The following is a 17,221-nucleotide window of genomic DNA, read 5'->3' on the forward strand; positions in this document are numbered from 1 at the left end:
TTAGAATAAACAAGGTAAAACTCAGTACATCACAAATAAAATGAACGACACCAACATAGTTGCATGTGTTTTTAAGTTGGAAAGAGTTTTATGTCGCCTTTTTCGTTTGTATATGTTTCACGTGTTTGTTTTTAAAGTTTGAATTGAGAACCAGAGGTGCGTTTGTTTTTCAAACTTGATTTCTGTTTGCTTTGTCTAACCGCGTCCACACTTGCTGAGACGTCCTCTTGTAGTTGCTTGAAGAAGGCCGTAGAAGATTTCGGAGCTTTCATTCTGTTCTCCTTGATCTGCAGGGAAAACAGTGTGGTTTAAGAGTTGAAAATTCCGTTCTATTTGGATATGGCCGGATGGATTTCCCAATATAAAAAAAAAGAAATCTTACCAATGAAACGGTACCCTCCTTCTCCGCCTTTTGTAGGTTCTGTAGGACGCGGACTTTGGCGTGCTTATTGCCCAGCCCTGGATTGGCCTTGTCGACGGCCTTCTCGGCTCGTTCTCGTTCCTTGTGCCGCACCCGTTGCTCGCTTTTCTTCTTCCGCCGTTCACGTAATAAGTCTGTTTTTTCTTTTTCGGTTTTGCCCTTCAACACGCCTCTCGTGGGGTCTGTTCAAGCATTGCGATCAAACTATTTCAAAGAGAAAACTATATGACAAGTAATAAAATAACTACCTTGAACTTCCTGTGGCGCCAATAGATTTGCATCACTGACTGTGACGGGTGCAATCTCTTCCATGACGATTGACGGCATGTTATTGATAATTTTCACATCGGGTGCGGCCTTATGGAATGTAACAAAAATGTTGACAATCGATCGTAAACGTAAAAAAGGATAGGTTAAATACCGCTCGCGGGGTATAGTTGAAATTGCATAGGGCATCGAGTTTAGCAAACACGTTTGCCATCCTTTTTCGAAGTGCGGCCCGGTTTTGGTCATCAGACGGTTCATCGTTTGCAGCATCGGCCAGACTGCTGGATTTAGCCTCCAACTTCTGGATTTCCTGTTGCTTCAGAAATTCCTGAACATCGAACGAAGCAAAAATGAAATACTTTTATCGGCTGTTTGACAGTTGACATAAAAAAACCTGTTCGTAAATTTCGGCAAGGCTAAACTTGCTCTTTTCTTGATCCAGCACAAGCTTCTTTTTGAATTCCGTGGGGTCGTAGACCGGTTTAATTTTGCGTTCAACATCGTCAAAAGCTTGATCTTTGATGCGTTGGCGGATAAGGTCCTCTAAGGTCTTTGTTGTTTCTTCCGTAATGACAGGAGCTTGTCGAGTAGTATGATCGAAAAAGAGATCTTCCTCGAGAAGAGCATTGTCGGGTCTAAGCTCTGCTTTCGTTTCACCCATAAGCTGCCACGGCTTAGGCGCCACGGCTTCGTCTTCCATTTCTTTGATTTTAGCTTTTAACCTTTCCTGCCTAAGCTCGTAACTAGACTTCACGTCTGATTTCGTGAAATTACGGACAGACATCTCAGACCCGCTTTCTTCCGATTCTGAGCCATTTAGGTCGAATCTAGATTTTAAAACAGCTGTTAACAATGTGCATAAACTAAAGGCGCATCTTAAAAGTTACTTGACACGTTTTTCTTTTGGTTCAGCATCATCATCGTCCTGCTCCTCGTCCTCGATTTCTTCGTCATCTTCGCTATTCTCTCCGTCATCTTCACCATCAGGTTTGGAGGTGCTTTTTCGATCTCCAACTGGAATGGAACCTCTAAAAAAATCTTTGTATTTGGCTCTGATGGCGGCATCCTGCAAAGAAGAAAATAATATATTTAAAAACAAGCTTTTTGGCGATTTCAAGGATTTGTGATTACATTTTCCTCATCATCTGATAAGACATCTTCAAAGTAGTCAATTGACTCGGCATCGTCATCATCAACTGATGGTTTTTCGGCCTCTTCTTTTTCAAGAAACTTTTCCATTTCTCCGACTTTAAAGAACTCATCATCTACTTCGGTTTTCCTGATCTTTCCCATTGACTGTTCTTTATTCTTTTTTGGCCTTTCTTCGCGCTCTTCGTCGAGCATTTTGTACTCGTCAAATTTCAAGTCATCAGTTTCATCGAGATCTGAATCATCGTCATGATCACTTTCATCATTGTCACTATCAGCAGGAAGCTCAAAAGACAAATCACTTGCAACACTGTCTTTATCCTCTTCCTTTCCCTTTTCGTTTTCTTCTTCTTCTTCCACTTCAGTAGCTTGCACTTCGACTTTGTAAAATGTGAGTTTTTTGTCTTTTCCTGAAAGCAATTTGGCTACATTTTTGACCAAGATGTTGAAGCAAGGTTCATTATGGAGTTCTAGTTGTTGCCAAATTTGTTCTTCATCAAATCCATCTATGTACAACTCTGGAAGAGAACGTGTAAGTCCTTGCAAGGGGAAATTCCGGTTCACAGAATCATACAGATCTTTAGTGATTGCCTTGAATTTTGTGTTGGCAACTGTCTGTACACTGCAAAGAATAAAACTTGATATGAACAAGGGAAAGAAAAGATTTGAAAAACAGGATTTGTTTAGGCTTTAACTTCAGGCACATGGACATGAGGATCCAATACTAGAGTCCCAAATAGCCTTGTCGAATGGTACGACACAAAAAAAGTAACATAAAATACATTTTTCACTAAAACGTGTTTTTTTACCTTAAAAAACTCTCGGGTTTTGTTGTTACAGCATTAAATTCATTCAAAACGCGATCCACGAGGGATTCACAGTGAGCCGCCATGTTTCCTAATGTTTTGACGTCTGTCTCTGGAGACCAGCAATGCCAGTTTTACACAAATGACGTTTGATCTGATCGATTAAAATTTTTCTTATTGAGCCCTTCCAGTTTCTAGTCTGCCCCATTCATTTCAAAGTCACGAAAAGGAAAAAAAGAAAAAATTTCGTGTTAATGATGTCACCTGCTTTTCGCAGAATCAAGATATTTGTTCAGATTTAAAGAAAAGGCAATTAGGTACCTCAGAGAGATGCTGGTTAATGAGTCTGTCTGGTAATCATCTCCAGTAACAGAAAGAGGTCTAGGACTTCGAGGTAAATATTTCTTCGTATCGTTCAGGCTTCACTAATGGATTTCTGGGAAATGTGGCTTTTCGCTTCAGTGTCACGGACCCTGTGGGTTATATGCAAGTCGATCCATTTTCTCCTCCACGTCCTTTGCCACATGCAAGAGACAATGAGGCTTTCTTTAATAAATACAACGAAAAGTAATGCTGGTAGGCGACGTGCTCCAGGTTGCACCTTTCTATTTTTTGAGCGTCCGGGACTGCTTGACTTTGTGCCCATAGCTTCAAGGTGTGTTTTTTTATACCGCTCTAAAACTTGACCCAATTGCTGTTGGTTCCCTAAGCCAAAAAAAGGAAGAAAAAATAATAGCACACTTGGCAGTAGGGTTGTACACTGGGCCCGTCTTACTGTTCGTTCATACTTTCACTGTGTCAGCTTAAAGACGGCGTTTACAAGTCTGGAATTTAGAAACGAAAAAAGGAATTGAACAGTAAGCTTTCCAAATCCCGTCAATGAATCGGGATTTTGTGTTACTGTTTCGTGTTAATTGTAGGAGATAAATGGCATCTTTCGATCACAAAGACGAGACGAGTCAGGGCTTGTTTTTGCCTCCGTCATAACGTATTGCTTCATCTGGAAATCACGAATCTATTTCGTTTTGTTTTTCATCAAGTCTCTTAGCTTCTTTCCTTTTCATTTCTTTTATTTTTTGCCGATACAATCCTCTTGCGTCATAAGTGCTCTGGCGGCCAGGCGTAAAAGTACTTGCTTGGATTTTCCCGGTCTTTCCCGAAACAACGACAAGAAGGCAAAAAAAGGGGGATGAAAAAAAAAATGGTATCACCAATGCACGAGTGAATTCTACCACCGCTGATGACAATTTATTTTCATTTAACACAAGATCTGCCTAATGAACGACAATATTCGATAAGCATCATCAAGTTGATCGTACGAAAGGGGAAAATAGGTCCACTAAGACGTAATGTGATCTCTTTTCCAGAATACCGGTGCGTATCGATCCATGGTTTCAAGTTAGAACGATCGTCGTATACTTTTTTGGGGGTCTGTCTGTACGACTACTTGCAGCAAAAAAGAGAAACGGGGGGGGTTGAGTGGGAGGAGTGGAGCACAGCAACACACACTGCAGTGCAGTAGAGAATAGAGAGAGAGGAGGTATAGCCCCAGCCGGGAGAGCTACGAGCTAGACGAGGCAGCCAAGCTTTAGAAGGGGTTCAGTGGGAAAATGGCGGTGTTGGCTGACGGTGTTCAGTATGGGCTCTCGGCGCACGGCCTTTCCAGCGAGAACAAATCGCTGGTTTTCGTGAAGCTCACCGATTCGTCGTTCAAAGCCATTGAGGAATATCTGAGGATTAAGGTGAGATTGTTTAGAAAAGGCCACACAAATGAAAAAAAAAAAAACAACCAGAGAAGCATAATCATAAAACAAAAAAGAAAGAAAAAAGAGTTTCAGCACAAAGCTCCGGATGTTTCGCGACGTGGAAAAAACGTCGACCAAGTCGTGTGTGTGTAGTGTGTGGTGGTGTGTGTGTGCTCCCCTTAAGCGCCCGCAAAGGAATCTCCCCAGCTCTCTCTCACACCAAAAGCGTATGGCCAAAAAAGGCAATGTTCATAATTAGATAATTTCGTCTCTCTCCCAACCCCCCTCTCATCTCCTCACGTAAAAAATCGACACAATCGGTGTGTGTGTAAGTGTGTGTGCGCGACCATTTTGCCCGAGATTGGCGTACGTTGTCAGCACAACGATGGCGGCCGACATGTTTCTTTATTTTTTTTTCTATTCTTTTATCGTTGATGGTGTGTGTGTCTGTGTGTGTGTCTATGTGCTGGTTGGAAAAAAAAAGAATCTTTTTTTTTTCCCTTCACAACTTGGGTGTGTGTGTGTGTGTGTCTGTGTGTGTATGAGTGTGTCGCTCTGGGCGATTTTCCGTGGCAGCTGCCGCTAGTGGCCCCTCTCTCTCTCCGAGTGAAAACGTCGAGCATAAAAGAAATTACAATCTCTCCCTCTTCTTTCTTCTTCTTCTTCTGTTACTTCCAACCCTCCCCCTTCTCTTTTTTTTTTCTGCCCGTCCTTTTTTCATGATCATTTCACCAAGAAAAGTCAGGAGCGTGCGGATTTTTTTTTATTTCTATTTTTATTCGTGATCTGAAAGAACGGCCACATGGCTGGTCACTGATCGACATACTGTTGTACACCCCGTTAGAAATATCCTAAAAAATGTGAATTCACACACGAGAGCTTTGAAACGTTGCACACACAAAAAAAAGAAAGAGAAGTAATAAGAATAAAGAATAATTGGGTTGTTGTGAAAAAAAAAGAGCCTGAGAGGTCTCCTTTTTGCGGTGGCGCTACAAGTGTATGCGGTTGTGTCTCTGTGCTGCTGCTGTGTGTGTTTCGTGCTGACGTCAAGTGACCGTACTAAAGTTTTTCGTGTTTTGTATTTTCTATTGCAGCTGAAGACGGCACAACATCCCAGCATACAATTCCTCGGCAATGAAGGGGTAAGTCTCTTATTTTTTTGAATGCCTTATTTGTAAATGACCTAATGGGAGGGAGAGAGAAACCCACCTCACGCCAATATTATTCAGAAAAATGAACAAAAAAACCGGTCGTGGTCGTGACGCAACAGGTTGACGTAGGTTTCCGGATCGTCGTAGCACTGTGTGTGTGTGTGCGGTGTCTGTTGGCCTCTTTCAGTCGAAATAAAATTCCTCGTCTCGAAAAAAAAAAAAAAAAAAAAAACATTTCTCCCGTTAGATCAACAGGAACAATCGAAAACGAAGCCGCATTCTCTCACCCTGTGTATTATTTCGGTTGAGGGAGGAAGAGGAAGACGAAGTCACCAGTTTTTTCCCCCTAAATGTGTGTGTGTGTGCGTGCCCACATACACACACACAGAGAGCGTTTTATTTATTTTTATTTTCGTGAGGTTTTTGTTTCCTTTTTATCAGAGAGAGAGAGAGAGAGAGAGAGAGAGCTCCTTTTTTTATCGTTAGTTGCCCTTTTGGCTCTTTTGGTCGTCAGAGGGACTTGGCAATATGTCGGACGGCCAAGGTCGGATGAACTTTGGCGTCGTCAACACGTCCCCGAGTCCATTGGCCCCTCTTCCATCACTCACTCTGCTCGCTCACCACCCACTGGAACAAGAAAAAAAAAAGGCGATGAGTGTATCGTTCGCTAGCAGCGACAACAGGCCATTTCTTTTAAAAACACACACACACCTTGTGGCTTTTTGCCTGTCTGGAATCCTGATTCAAATCCAATTCTCTTTTTTTTTCTATAGAAAAAAAACGAAAAGAGAAAATTAATTCACGAACTTGACGAAATCCGCTGGCCTTGCTTATCGAGGTCAGCGCACACAGTCCTCTCTCTTGGACCAAAATCCGGTTCTTAGAAGCAAAGCGAACAGCAAAGCGGTTACCCATTTTCTCTATTCTCTTTTTCAGTTTTTCACGTGGCGGAACGGAAAACAGTTTTTCCCCCTTCTTAAAATTTTGTTGCCGTAATGTTTTTGTTTTTTTTATAGCTTGCCATTTATCGATTGACAACAATACGTACCAAAAATCATTAGGAAGTGGATCCCACCCAAGTCGAGTTCCACGGGCCTGCAATGCACGTGCATTGCAGGCAAACTTGGTTGTTATCTTGGAATGTACAGAGCACCAAGTCCTTTTCCTAATGCCATCTATCGACCGTGCACATATTAAAGGGCGCAATAATCCAATTGACTTGTAGTGACGGGCCCCAATCACGTGAACAGATGCAGGGCAAACACACACACAAAAAAAACACCCAAAGTCCTTGGATTGTTGCACATCTGAATAACCTCGCCAATAGGGGGATCTTTTTTAGATGGTTGGGGGAGAGAACCAATGTGGCCAAAAAAACGAGATCCATTTTTACTTTCCCGAAACTGTTTGATCGTCAGAAATATCCGTTCATTACTTGTTCCACCTGCTGTGTTCCATTCTTTCTTTTTTGGCACCCCCCAAAATGCAAGGTTAGAAAGTAAAGTATGACGACTAACATACACAAAAACGCCATTATTGAATTGGCCTTTCTCTCTCTCGCCGAACACAATCGCCTTTTGATGATTTATTTGAATGAAGAGAAAGTTGCATCAGACTGGACTCTTTTCACTCTCAAGTGTCTTTTTCTTTTTTTTTTATCTTATTAACGAACGGAAAAAAAGGACCAGCATCGTTAGAGTATTTGCGGGATTTACACATTTCAGGACACAAAAAACGAGTTCTTCCATTTGGGTGTGGTCATTTCGGAGCTTCGGGCTTTTTTAAAATTTTCATTATCTTTTTTTTTTTTTTTCCAACATTGAATTTTAGACTTGTCAAGAAACAATATTGTTGAAGGTCTATAACAGCTGTTAGGGAAGAAGGAAAGACATAACGCTATAGCTTTAGGTTAATTAACACCCATGTCAATGGCCTTTCTGACTTGTCTGTTTCTCGCTGTGTAGACCGTAACGAAAAGCGGTGGCTCCTCACTTGTACGAAAAATAGATAAGGAAGGCGGAAGTTGGAAAGCAGATAAAAAAGGGGGAGTCGAACAAAGGGAACTTTACCTGATTTTTATGATGGCACTTTGATGATGACGTATGTGAAAAAAAGACAATTGTGGAGATAATATTTTTTGAGAGAGAAAAAATTTCAAATTTCCAAAGATTGTCAAGGTGAAATTGGGTGCGGTTTTCCACGTATCTTAATTTCCCCTGGCGTTCTTTTTTTTTTTTTTTTTTCTCCTGCTTAAACATTTCAATTGGCCTTGCAGTCATCGACTATCAAAAATCTTCACCAAAGTGGACCTTTCAATTCCCTTAACAACAAAACATTTTTTTTCCTCTTTTTCTTCTCATTTATGATGGCATGTTTTAAAAGCTGATTAATGTTTTTTAAAGAAAACTATTTTTGGGATTAAATTTTTTTGCTCTTTAAAAAGAGAAAAATAAAAAGTAAGGGGTAGTAAAGTTAGGTAGTGCTGGCGTGAACGTCTTATTGGTTTTTTTTTTTGTGTTGAGTTCCTTTCACTTTTGACCCGCATGGGTATCACAATATTGGCTTAACCGTTCATCTTTGAAAAAAGGGGAATTCTCTTTTATTTTTCCGTCTGCTTTTTCTTTGAAACGACAAAGAGAAATGAAATTGAGGCTACAAGAATTCAAACTCTCGAAGCTTTAAAAAGAATCGCTTTTTAAAAAAAAATCCCCCTTTGTCCGTCTCTCATTTCCGCTTGGCATCACAGCCCGAAACCAAAAAGGAAGTTGATGACCATTTTTTGTTTTTCTTTGCTGTGCGACTTTTATTTTCGAAAAAAAAAAAAAAATCAAATAATTGTCTTGCCATTTTTTTCTTTACACCAGAAGGGAAAGTGGTTTGATTTCCATCAACTTTCCAAAATTAGGTCACGCCACACCGCTCCAGTCGTAATTGTTGGTGCACGTAATTTTTTTTTTTTTAAGTTGTGATTCTCCCCGTTCCCAACCCCCTTCTCGTTATTTAGCATTTTAATAGCCACCTGTCGCTTCCCTTATTCTGTTATCGTTCATCGTTTGACGTCATACGTGATGGTTTCACGCATGCGTCTGCTGCGAATGGCTGAACAATTTGAAAAAAATTCGACATGCAAATGAATAAGGATAGAAAAAAATTAAATGGGCCCTGTACGATGATGAAGGTGGGGGTGGGTGACAAAATCCTTGATTTGCTCTACACGCTCTAGTGACCCGCTACGTGTGTGGCGCTACATATTTTTTTTTTTCAAATTTGGAGCGTGACTGAAGCCGACCAAAGTCACGACACACACACGTGTGTTTCACGAACATCCTGAATTTACCCTGGAGGGCCTCTTGTACACGACTTGTTTCATTCTCCTCCTTTTCGATGAGGCCCCTGCTCGCTACTTGGCCGGCTTTTTTTTTTTTTTGCTATTCCTCCTCCCATTTTTTTGTTAGCTTCGTTTAGATTCTCTTGTGTCTGTTGGCTGGCCGGGAATGACCCATTTGGGATGTGCAGCAGACGAGTTGGGGTTTGCGACGAAAAGAAAAATGTAATAAACGCACGAACTATAAGAAGAAGCAGTAATGCGTAGGTGGTGGTGTGTGACGTCATACACGCGTACAAAAAAAAAGTAGCATAGCACTTCTTTGTAAAGAAGCTTTCGGCCGTCCCATTTTTCCGGCTGGGCCAACAACCACCGAACCGTCTTCTTTTTAAAGAGACATTCCGAGTTGTCTCGTTCTTTCTTCTCATTCGCCGCCTCGGACTAACGGATCATTCCCTCTCTCTTTTTTCACAACACAGACACACACCCAAAACCGGGCAAGGACGTATACCGTTCTCTCTCTCTCTCTCTCTCTTTGGTTGGGAATTATTTGTTAAAAAAAAAATGTTGTATTTTTTCCTTCTTCATTCTCCCTTCGTGCGCCCCTCAACGATTGACCTACTTGTCAATAACTCCTTCTTTTCATCCTCTCTCTCTCTTTCTTTTATATTCCGTTCACTATTTCGATTTTTGCCAAAAAGTCTTGGCTGGGCATCGAACGTATCGAAATGATGTTGTTTCTTTTCGAGATGGCAGATGCCCTTGTTTCTTTGTGACACATTTGAAATTGAAAAATCAAGTCCTTAAGCATATCCCTCTAAAAAAAAAAGAACGGGGGTAATGGGTGGTTTTTGTATTTCCTTATCATCAAACTTTTTTTGTTTTTGGGGCTATTCCAGTAGAAAGGAAAGGCTCTTTTATTTATTATTTATCACAAACTTTGGAAACTTTCTATGTTCTCTCTAAAAAAATAAAAAAAAAAAACAGGAGGCAGAGAGTCTCTTCCTGTACCTTGGCGCACCTGAGAAAAAAGAGAGAGACCTGGACGTTTCCAGTCTAGAGTATCTCGACTCCGGTCCACCATCAGCCTCTCTCTTGGGCTCTGCTTCCCCCCCCCCCTTTTTTTTATATTTTAGCTGGAAGCTTTCTTTCTTAAAAGAAAATAAAAAAAAATATCTTGTGGCTGCTGGCGGCCTGATTTATTTTTCTTTATTTCTCTTCCCTGTTGGAAGAGTCTGGGCAAGACACGAAAAATCGGCAGACTTTAAAGAGACGTTAGCGCCACTCAGCCAGCCGTTATGAAACAACACATCAAATGTAGATCTGCGGGTAGTTTTATTTTTGATGTCTTTAACAGCTGGTCTTCATTTCTGTCGCCAAAATATCCCGATCTCAATTCCTTCCATTTCACGACTATTCATTTCTCTCTCTTATTCCTTCATTTTCGTTGTGTAACTCAATTCGTGTACTAAAGAGAAAAAAACCCGTTGTTATTTCATTTTCTTGCCCATTTTCTTTTTTTTTTTTTAGCGGCTGTGGTTTCCGAGCGCAGAGGAGGGTCGCGGATCGGCGTTCAGTTTCAACCTGTCGTCGTCGTCAGTGGCTGGCGGACCTCAGGGCAGTTTCGAATGTGTCCAACAATGCGGCTCCAGGTCGCTGGAATCGCTCGGTGGCATGGCCCTCAAAATGAACATCAAAGCCAAAGATGATGTCTATGAAGCCACGCGGCAACGGATGGCCGTCGCCGAAGAAGAGAGCAAGAAAAACTGGTACGTTTTTGTCTGTTATTTTTAAACCTTTTGGAAACTACGTTTTTGGAAGACAAAACAAAAACATGCACCTGAAATGAGGAGCTTGAGGCTATTTGATGACGTCACCTGTTCTCATTCAGAGAGCCGTGTGGAAGTGAAAGGCTTTGCTGCCAACCAACTAAAGAATCTTTCGACATGTTTTTTTTTTCAAATCCAGTGCGGAACCTCCCCCCCCCCACCCCTCCACCATTGCCAATAGGGTATCTTATGCTCAGGGCAATTTTTTGAAGAAATGTTTTTGTAATTATGTCAATGTTGTTTTCGAGCAAGCAAAACAACCGAGTTAAAAAGTTGTTGTAAAAAGCCGTGCAACATACCTGCATAGCTCCCGAACGACTTCAAGGTTCTTGTCAGCTTGAGGGGGGGGGGGGGCTTCACTGTAGACAAATCATTTCGAAAACCCTTGTGGATAATGGAAAAAACCCGAATCGGATAAGCATCTAACTAGTTTTTGTGTTCTTTCCCATTTATTTGCGTGTTTGACTCTTGTCTTTTCGACAAGAGCTGCGCACATATTTCTGTGTGATGGCGTCGTCGTGGCCTTGCCCGATGGGATTTTTTTTATCCAATTTATTTCGAGAGAAAGAAAAAAAAAGGCTAAAAGCCAATGAATATTCGTGAACGGGCTATTGCAATCCTGCACATTACACCGAAAGGCTTTTTTTTTTTTTTTTAAATTATCATTTCTACGACTTCAGTGTTTGCGCAGTCTGGATAGGGCTGCCTATGTTTTTCTGCGTCGCAAAAGTATCAACGCCTCCTGGTGGCAAACGGTAGCAAGCTGCAAGTGCGTCATGTGTTATCTTTTTCTCTGGCACCTTTTGTATCGAGTGTTACAATGACGTTCCAAATCAGCTTGCGGGTTTGTGTGTATGGGTTTCAAGTATTTCAGAGCCTACGTGACTCGAGTCTCGTTATGCCTTTTAAATCCTTTTACGTGTTTTGTTTCTTGTTGCCTGGCCGGACCTTCTTTTTTTTTTTTATCTCGAATTTTATATTCAACAAATCGTATTGCCGATGAAAGTCAACCGCCGACTAGTCGCCTATATGAATTGTTCCAGACTCCTCGAGAGAGATAACTTGATTAAATCATTGTTTGTTTTGCCTCTCTCTCTCTCTCTCTCTCTTGTCCCGTCTAGTACTCGTGTGATAAAACTCGCCTGTGGCCCTGATATTGGTCGCGTAGTCAAAATCAGGAAGCAAGCCGCCGCCGTCTTTCCGCCGCGGAGAGATCGAGGCGACACGTCGCCGCCAACCTCCGCGGCCCAGCCGACGTCACAGCATCATCACCACCGGGGTGGATCGTTGTCGTCGACGTCTTCTTTAACCTCGTCCTCCTCATCTTCCCTTTACCCGTCGTCCACTCATCACAGCAGTAGCCATATACAGCAGTCGCAACAGAACGGAAGCAATGCCGGCGGAGGGGCTGGTGGAATCGGACGGAGTAGTACGTCATCGCCGTCGCTGGGCGGCCGGACTACCAGCAATGCCATCAGTCCCCTGCCGAGATCCGCCGCCTCGCCCTCCTACACCACTGCCTCCTCCATTTCGTCCAACCCGTCAATGACATCGTCATCTTCCAGTAAAAAAAAACAAAAACGGACAATTGTATTTTGTATTTGATTTGATTTTTGATCGTGTTATAAAAACAGCGTTGAAAGACGGATACTCCAATGGCGGTTCGGGTTCGATGGTGGAAGCCAATCCGGAATTGATGAGGCGGCCTCTTCGTGAGAGAATCATTCACCTTTTAGCCATTCGATCTTACAAGAAACCTGAGCTCGTTAATCGATTACACAGAGGTAACTCAACCATTTTCATCTCATTTATTTATTTTTATGAGATTGACGTGATCGTGACAGATGTTTAAAACATTTTTTTTTTTTTTTTTGCTTGTTCCATCTCGTTTCTTGTCTCTCAGAGGGTCTCAAGGAGAAGGATAAGAAGCTGATCATGCCCGTCTTGTCTGCCATCGGCCTCATGAAGGATCAGGCCTACCACCTAGCCAGGCATGTCTGGAACGACGTTCACGACGACTGGCCATTCTACACGGACCAGGAGAAGCAGATCCTCAAAAGGTATGACGTTGCCATCAAAGTGAAAGTCATTTTTGTTCGCTTGAAAACTCTCCTCTCTGCACGCCCCATTATTTATTGAGGAGGATAGAGAACTAGAAAGAAAGAAAACCTGTTGTTGCTATTCGGACTTGCCCGACTGCTGCGATCTGGGCCAGTTTGGCACGTCCTGTCTTTGTGTACATGGCGAATTGTTGCTTATGTGTCGCTTTTTTTTTTCTTCTTTATAAAATACGAACCGGATTATCTGGTCTGGCCATCGTCGGATGTCGATTCAGCTATTTATGTGTAATCTGATCGAATGGACTGACTGAATTGACGATTCAATGGACGGGAACAGAATGCATTGAAAAGAATTGAGGACGGCCGTATTTTTTTTTTTTTTTTTTTTTTGTGATAGAATGGAAAAAAAAAGTCTAAGTTTCTAGGGAAATAAAAAAAAAATGAAGAAACCGATCCGTCCATCCATTAGAAAGCCAATTCAGTTGTGTTCAGCACTTTTCGCGATTATTTAAATGAATAACAAAAGAATTTTTTGGGGTTGAAAAAAAAAAAACTATAAATGGTTGAATTATTTTCAATTGAATTTTGACTAGACGGAAGCCGCAGAACTTGACGCCGCCAGTGAGTGATTCGAGTAGCGGCAGTGGCCATTCGCCACCATCGAGCAGCTTGCATTCGAATGGCTCTCCAGTTGGATCGTCTATTCACAAAACAAGTGCCAGTCCAAGTCCAAGCGGTGGTGGCGGTAGCGTTGAAAAACGAGAGAGAGGCGAAAAACGGCCAAGTCAGCAAGTCTTGGCCGGTCTCGATGGGCTTGACGCTGCCGCTGTGGAAGCGGCCGCCCAGGCAGCCAAGAAGCAGAGGATCTCGCACTATAAGAAACCCGATTCGAGTCAATCGACGCATCATCACTCGTCCGTGCCCGATTTTCGGAACGCTCAACAACAACAGGTGGCACCCGCTAGGAGTTCTTCCTCGTCTTCTCTGAAAGTGCGTCCGTCTCCGCCCAGCCATCACCAACAGCAGCAGCAACAACAACAGCAACACCATCATGATAACAACAAGGACAACCACCATCACCAGCAGCAGCAGCCACCGCAGCTGCCGCCAGCTCATCAGCAACAACAACATTACAACAACAACCACCAGCACAACCACCATCGATCGGAGAATCAGAACCATTATCGACCTGGAAGCCTTAAGTTGTCGACTTCGTCGTCGACCCAACCGACGACGGTCGTCTCGACGCGGGTCACGTCGTCCACCGATGGGCCCGACACGCCCAACTCGAGTCCGGACAGCATGTCGGCCGAGCACATGACGGACACGGCCGACGTTGTGGCCCTGTCGGCTTCGACGACGGAACCCGAACCGGAGCCTTACACGCTCCAGTACCGCACGATCGTGTCTGGCGAGCAGCGCAGTCGCTACAAGGAAGATTTCAACTCGCAGTACAACGAGTACCGCAACCTGCACAAGGCCATCGACAAAGTCTCCAAGCGTTTTGCCCAGCTGGAAGAAGAGCTCAGGCAGCAGCACGAAGGCACGACAGCTTGGCAGGTAACATATCGAAACCATATTTGTCTGATATTTGATCATTTCATTCATTTTAATTGATTGATTTCATTTTTGCGTGTGCGTTGAAATGGCCGTGTGTCTGTGCAGCGTATCAAAAGTCAAATCGTCCGCGAATACAAGGAGAATTTGCGGGACGCCAAGTACCGGGAAGCGAAGCGACGGTTTCAGCACCTGCACGAGAAATTGGCTCACATCAAACGGCTCGTGCTGGAATGGGACACGACTCAGACCTGCCGCTCCTGACCCCCCTAGTTTTCTTTCTTTTTTTTTTTTTTTTTTTGTTTCGTGTACGATCGTCCTCTTATCTCTCTTTATTTGATGGTGGCGATTTAGTCAATCCCGCTCCTCTACCGCCCTCTCCCTCTGATTATGATTCCAATCGAAAAAAAAAATTCTCTCTCTTTTTTTTTTTTTTCATCTCCTCCTCCACCTACACTCTTTATCAATTACCCGAAATTTTTTTAAAAAGGAATTTTCCTTAACCCCCCCCCTCCCGCTCTTACACAATCTCTCTCAAAAGGCCGTGGCTCAACAGATTGTCGGTAAAGAAAAGAAGTTTGTTCATATTTAAGTAAAAGACAACAAACGTACACACACACACACACACATACATAATAGCAAAAAAAAAAAGAAAAAACCCAATTTAAAAAAAAAAAGATAAATAATTTAGCTAAATTTTTTTTTTGTTTTGCTCACTTGTAAATCATCGCAATGCGTGTGATGGTGGAGCCCTTATTATTATTTCTCTTTGTTGTTTTCGTGGTTTTGCGAAATGAGGTGGGGGTTCAAGCGGTGCACTCTGTCGTTAAACTGCGACGGATTCACTATTTAAAAAATAAGAGAGAAAATCCGATAAAAAAATAAGGAACGTTTTCTAATCATCACGTCAACCGCGAATATCGATAGCGTAATACCCAGGATGTAAGGAAACAAGGGATAGGTGTGTGTGTGTGTGTGTGTGTGTGTGTGTTTGTTCGTTCATATTATTTTTTTTTTCCATCTGTCGCCCTATCTGCGAAAGATATAAGCAAGCGCGTTTGTTGTGTATGTAGCTTAGAATCGAGTACCCATTTAAATTGTTGGCTGCGTATTGTTGATATCCACCTCTCCTCATATCCCATATAATAGCTTGATTTCTCTCTCTCCCTGATATTTCTTCTGATTCATTTCTAAGGGGAGGTTGTTGTCGGGGTAGTACGTTACAGTACCTTATATTATTTTTCCAAAACGAAATGAAGGAAATTCCTCGCAATGGGATGGAATTTATTCTTTTTTTTTTTTTTTTTTTTGAGAATTGAAAGCTTTCATTTTTCTTTTTTGCTCGCTGTGTCCAAAGTCGATATAGATGAGGCGGTCGCCATTATTCTTTTTTTTCTCTCTTCTTTTCCTATCTTTTTATTTTATTATTATTTTTTTTTTTTACCTTCTTCTTCATCGACAGCAAAAAAAAACAGAAACTGAGGGGAAAATACTGTCGTTCCCTTCTCTCCTTTTTGTCCTAAACACACAGCCAGACATACACACACACAGACCTTTACGAGGGAGTAATAGTACTTTTGTTTGGGTTTCATTCTTCTGTTTTTTTTTTTTTGGCTTTCACGTCGCGTTTACACTTTTTGTCTTTCATTCGCGCACTACAACAACAACAAAAAACACAAAAAAAAAAAAACCTTTTCCACCAAAATTGCTGGTCCGCCGCTCTTTTTTTTTCCTTCGGTTTCTGGACCTCTTCTCATTTCCTGCCCCTCTCCCGTTTTGAAAAAGCCCTCTTTAGGTCTAGCCACATATAATTCCAATTTCGACGTGCCCTCATCCCCTTGCCAGGTGATATATAGACATACCCCCCCTACTCTCCCTCCCCTTCACTCCTCATGTTTTCGTTCAAGAGAGACTTAACTTGCAACGCAACTACTACCATCCCCCCCCCCACCAAAACGATTCCGACATCATCCATTCGGATGGCTATTTAAAACAGAAAAAAGCCGGGCAATTTCTGAATTTTTCTTTCAATGTTTTTTTTTTTTCGAAAATTTGTTCTCTCTTTATTTTGAAGGGAGAAGTTTGAAGAAAAAAAAAAAGGAAAAATTTCGTTTGTTTTTTTGGGGGGAAAATCGAAAGAAAAAGTCCGTTTTTGGGATTTAGTTAAAGACAAGAGATCAGTTATTATTATATACAGAATATCTGGGTATTCCCTTTTTTTTTCGTGTGTCTGGGACGGGATTTTTCTTTTCTTTCCCTTTTTTTTTTTCAAGTCCTTCTCTCCCGTTTGTTGGCTTGTTTTCTTCTTTTGCCGGAAATCAATAAAGATTACCCCCGGAAGATGATGCAAAAAATGTAAGGGAGGAGGGTTCTGTTCGAATGCGGGGCAAAATATGAAAACAAAAAAAAAAAAAAATGCATGCCTAGAAAAATCTTATCACTTTTAATCCGCCGCCGGATGTTAAATGATGTGGCCTTGTTCGATCGGATTTAAATTCGCGCCCTTATTATTATTTTTTGTTTCTTTTCTGTTTCCAACGAGAAAGTTTCTAGACCATAATGGAGGCCGGTGTGTGACGAATTCTTTCCGACAAGAAACAAAAATCGGGTAGAGGAGGAAAAAAGAAAAAATACGAAACAAACCCAAACGTTTTCTCCCGTTCTCTCTCGCTTATTGTCTTTTTTTTTTTCTTTCTTTCGAGGCTGCTAAGTCAGCAGGGAGAGGAAAAAAAAAAGGGGAAAAAAAAGGATAATTAAAAAACGATTATTTTCTCTCGTCGGCTGATGTTTATTTCTGTAATTTTCTCCCTCCGCCATTCTCTCTCGACTGACTACACAACAACACACTTTTTTTTTTCTGGAAGCCTGTTATCTATATCATTGAATGTATACATTTTTACACAAAAAACTG

At 41.9% G+C, this 17,221-nt stretch overlaps 2 protein-coding genes across 2 annotated transcripts; one reads left to right on the forward strand and one right to left on the reverse strand.

Annotated features, from left to right (window-relative positions):
- Positions 1 to 66: 66 nt before the first annotated feature.
- Positions 67 to 2,801, reverse strand: LOC130701541 (U3 small nucleolar ribonucleoprotein protein MPP10-like). The gene is made up of 8 exons (XM_057523522.1): positions 2,647 to 2,801; positions 1,820 to 2,459; positions 1,576 to 1,754; positions 1,083 to 1,515; positions 843 to 1,016; positions 670 to 778; positions 383 to 603; positions 67 to 287 (listed from the first exon to the last, which is right to left on the reverse strand). The coding sequence occupies exons 1-8, from the start codon at positions 2,727 to 2,729 to the stop codon at positions 132 to 134; spliced, it is 1,995 nt and encodes a 664-aa protein (XP_057379505.1). The 5' UTR covers positions 2,730 to 2,801; the 3' UTR covers positions 67 to 131.
- Positions 2,802 to 4,164: 1,363 nt separating this feature from the next.
- LOC130701500 (RNA polymerase II elongation factor ELL-like) lies at positions 4,165 to 17,139 on the forward strand. The gene is made up of 8 exons (XM_057523469.2): positions 4,165 to 4,385; positions 5,483 to 5,530; positions 10,395 to 10,633; positions 11,815 to 12,257; positions 12,328 to 12,477; positions 12,597 to 12,753; positions 13,347 to 14,313; positions 14,419 to 17,139. The coding sequence occupies exons 1-8, from the start codon at positions 4,254 to 4,256 to the stop codon at positions 14,572 to 14,574; spliced, it is 2,292 nt and encodes a 763-aa protein (XP_057379452.1). The 5' UTR covers positions 4,165 to 4,253; the 3' UTR covers positions 14,575 to 17,139.
- Positions 17,140 to 17,221: the final 82 nt, after the last annotated feature.

The sequence above is a fragment of the Daphnia carinata genome, chromosome 10, assembly GCF_022539665.2.
Source record: "Daphnia carinata strain CSIRO-1 chromosome 10, CSIRO_AGI_Dcar_HiC_V3, whole genome shotgun sequence".
NCBI lineage: Eukaryota > Metazoa > Arthropoda > Branchiopoda > Diplostraca > Daphniidae > Daphnia > Daphnia carinata.

Coding starts and splice junctions, on each gene's coding strand:
- LOC130701541 (XM_057523522.1), bottom strand. CDS start 2,729: ATGGCGGCTCACTGTGAATCCCTCGTGGATCGCGTTTTGAATGAATTT. Junction 1,516..1,575: donor CCAAAAGAAAAACGTGTCAA/GTAACTTTTAAG, acceptor TTTAAAATCTAG/ATTCGACCTAAATGGCTCAG. Junction 1,017..1,082: donor TTGCCGAAATTTACGAACAG/GTTTTTTTATGT, acceptor TTCGATGTTCAG/GAATTTCTGAAGCAACAGGA.
- LOC130701500 (XM_057523469.2), top strand. CDS start 4,254: ATGGCGGTGTTGGCTGACGGTGTTCAGTATGGGCTCTCGGCGCACGGC. Junction 12,258..12,327: donor AATGACATCGTCATCTTCCA/GTAAAAAAAAAC, acceptor TTATAAAAACAG/CGTTGAAAGACGGATACTCC. Junction 12,478..12,596: donor CGTTAATCGATTACACAGAG/GTAACTCAACCA, acceptor CTTGTCTCTCAG/AGGGTCTCAAGGAGAAGGAT.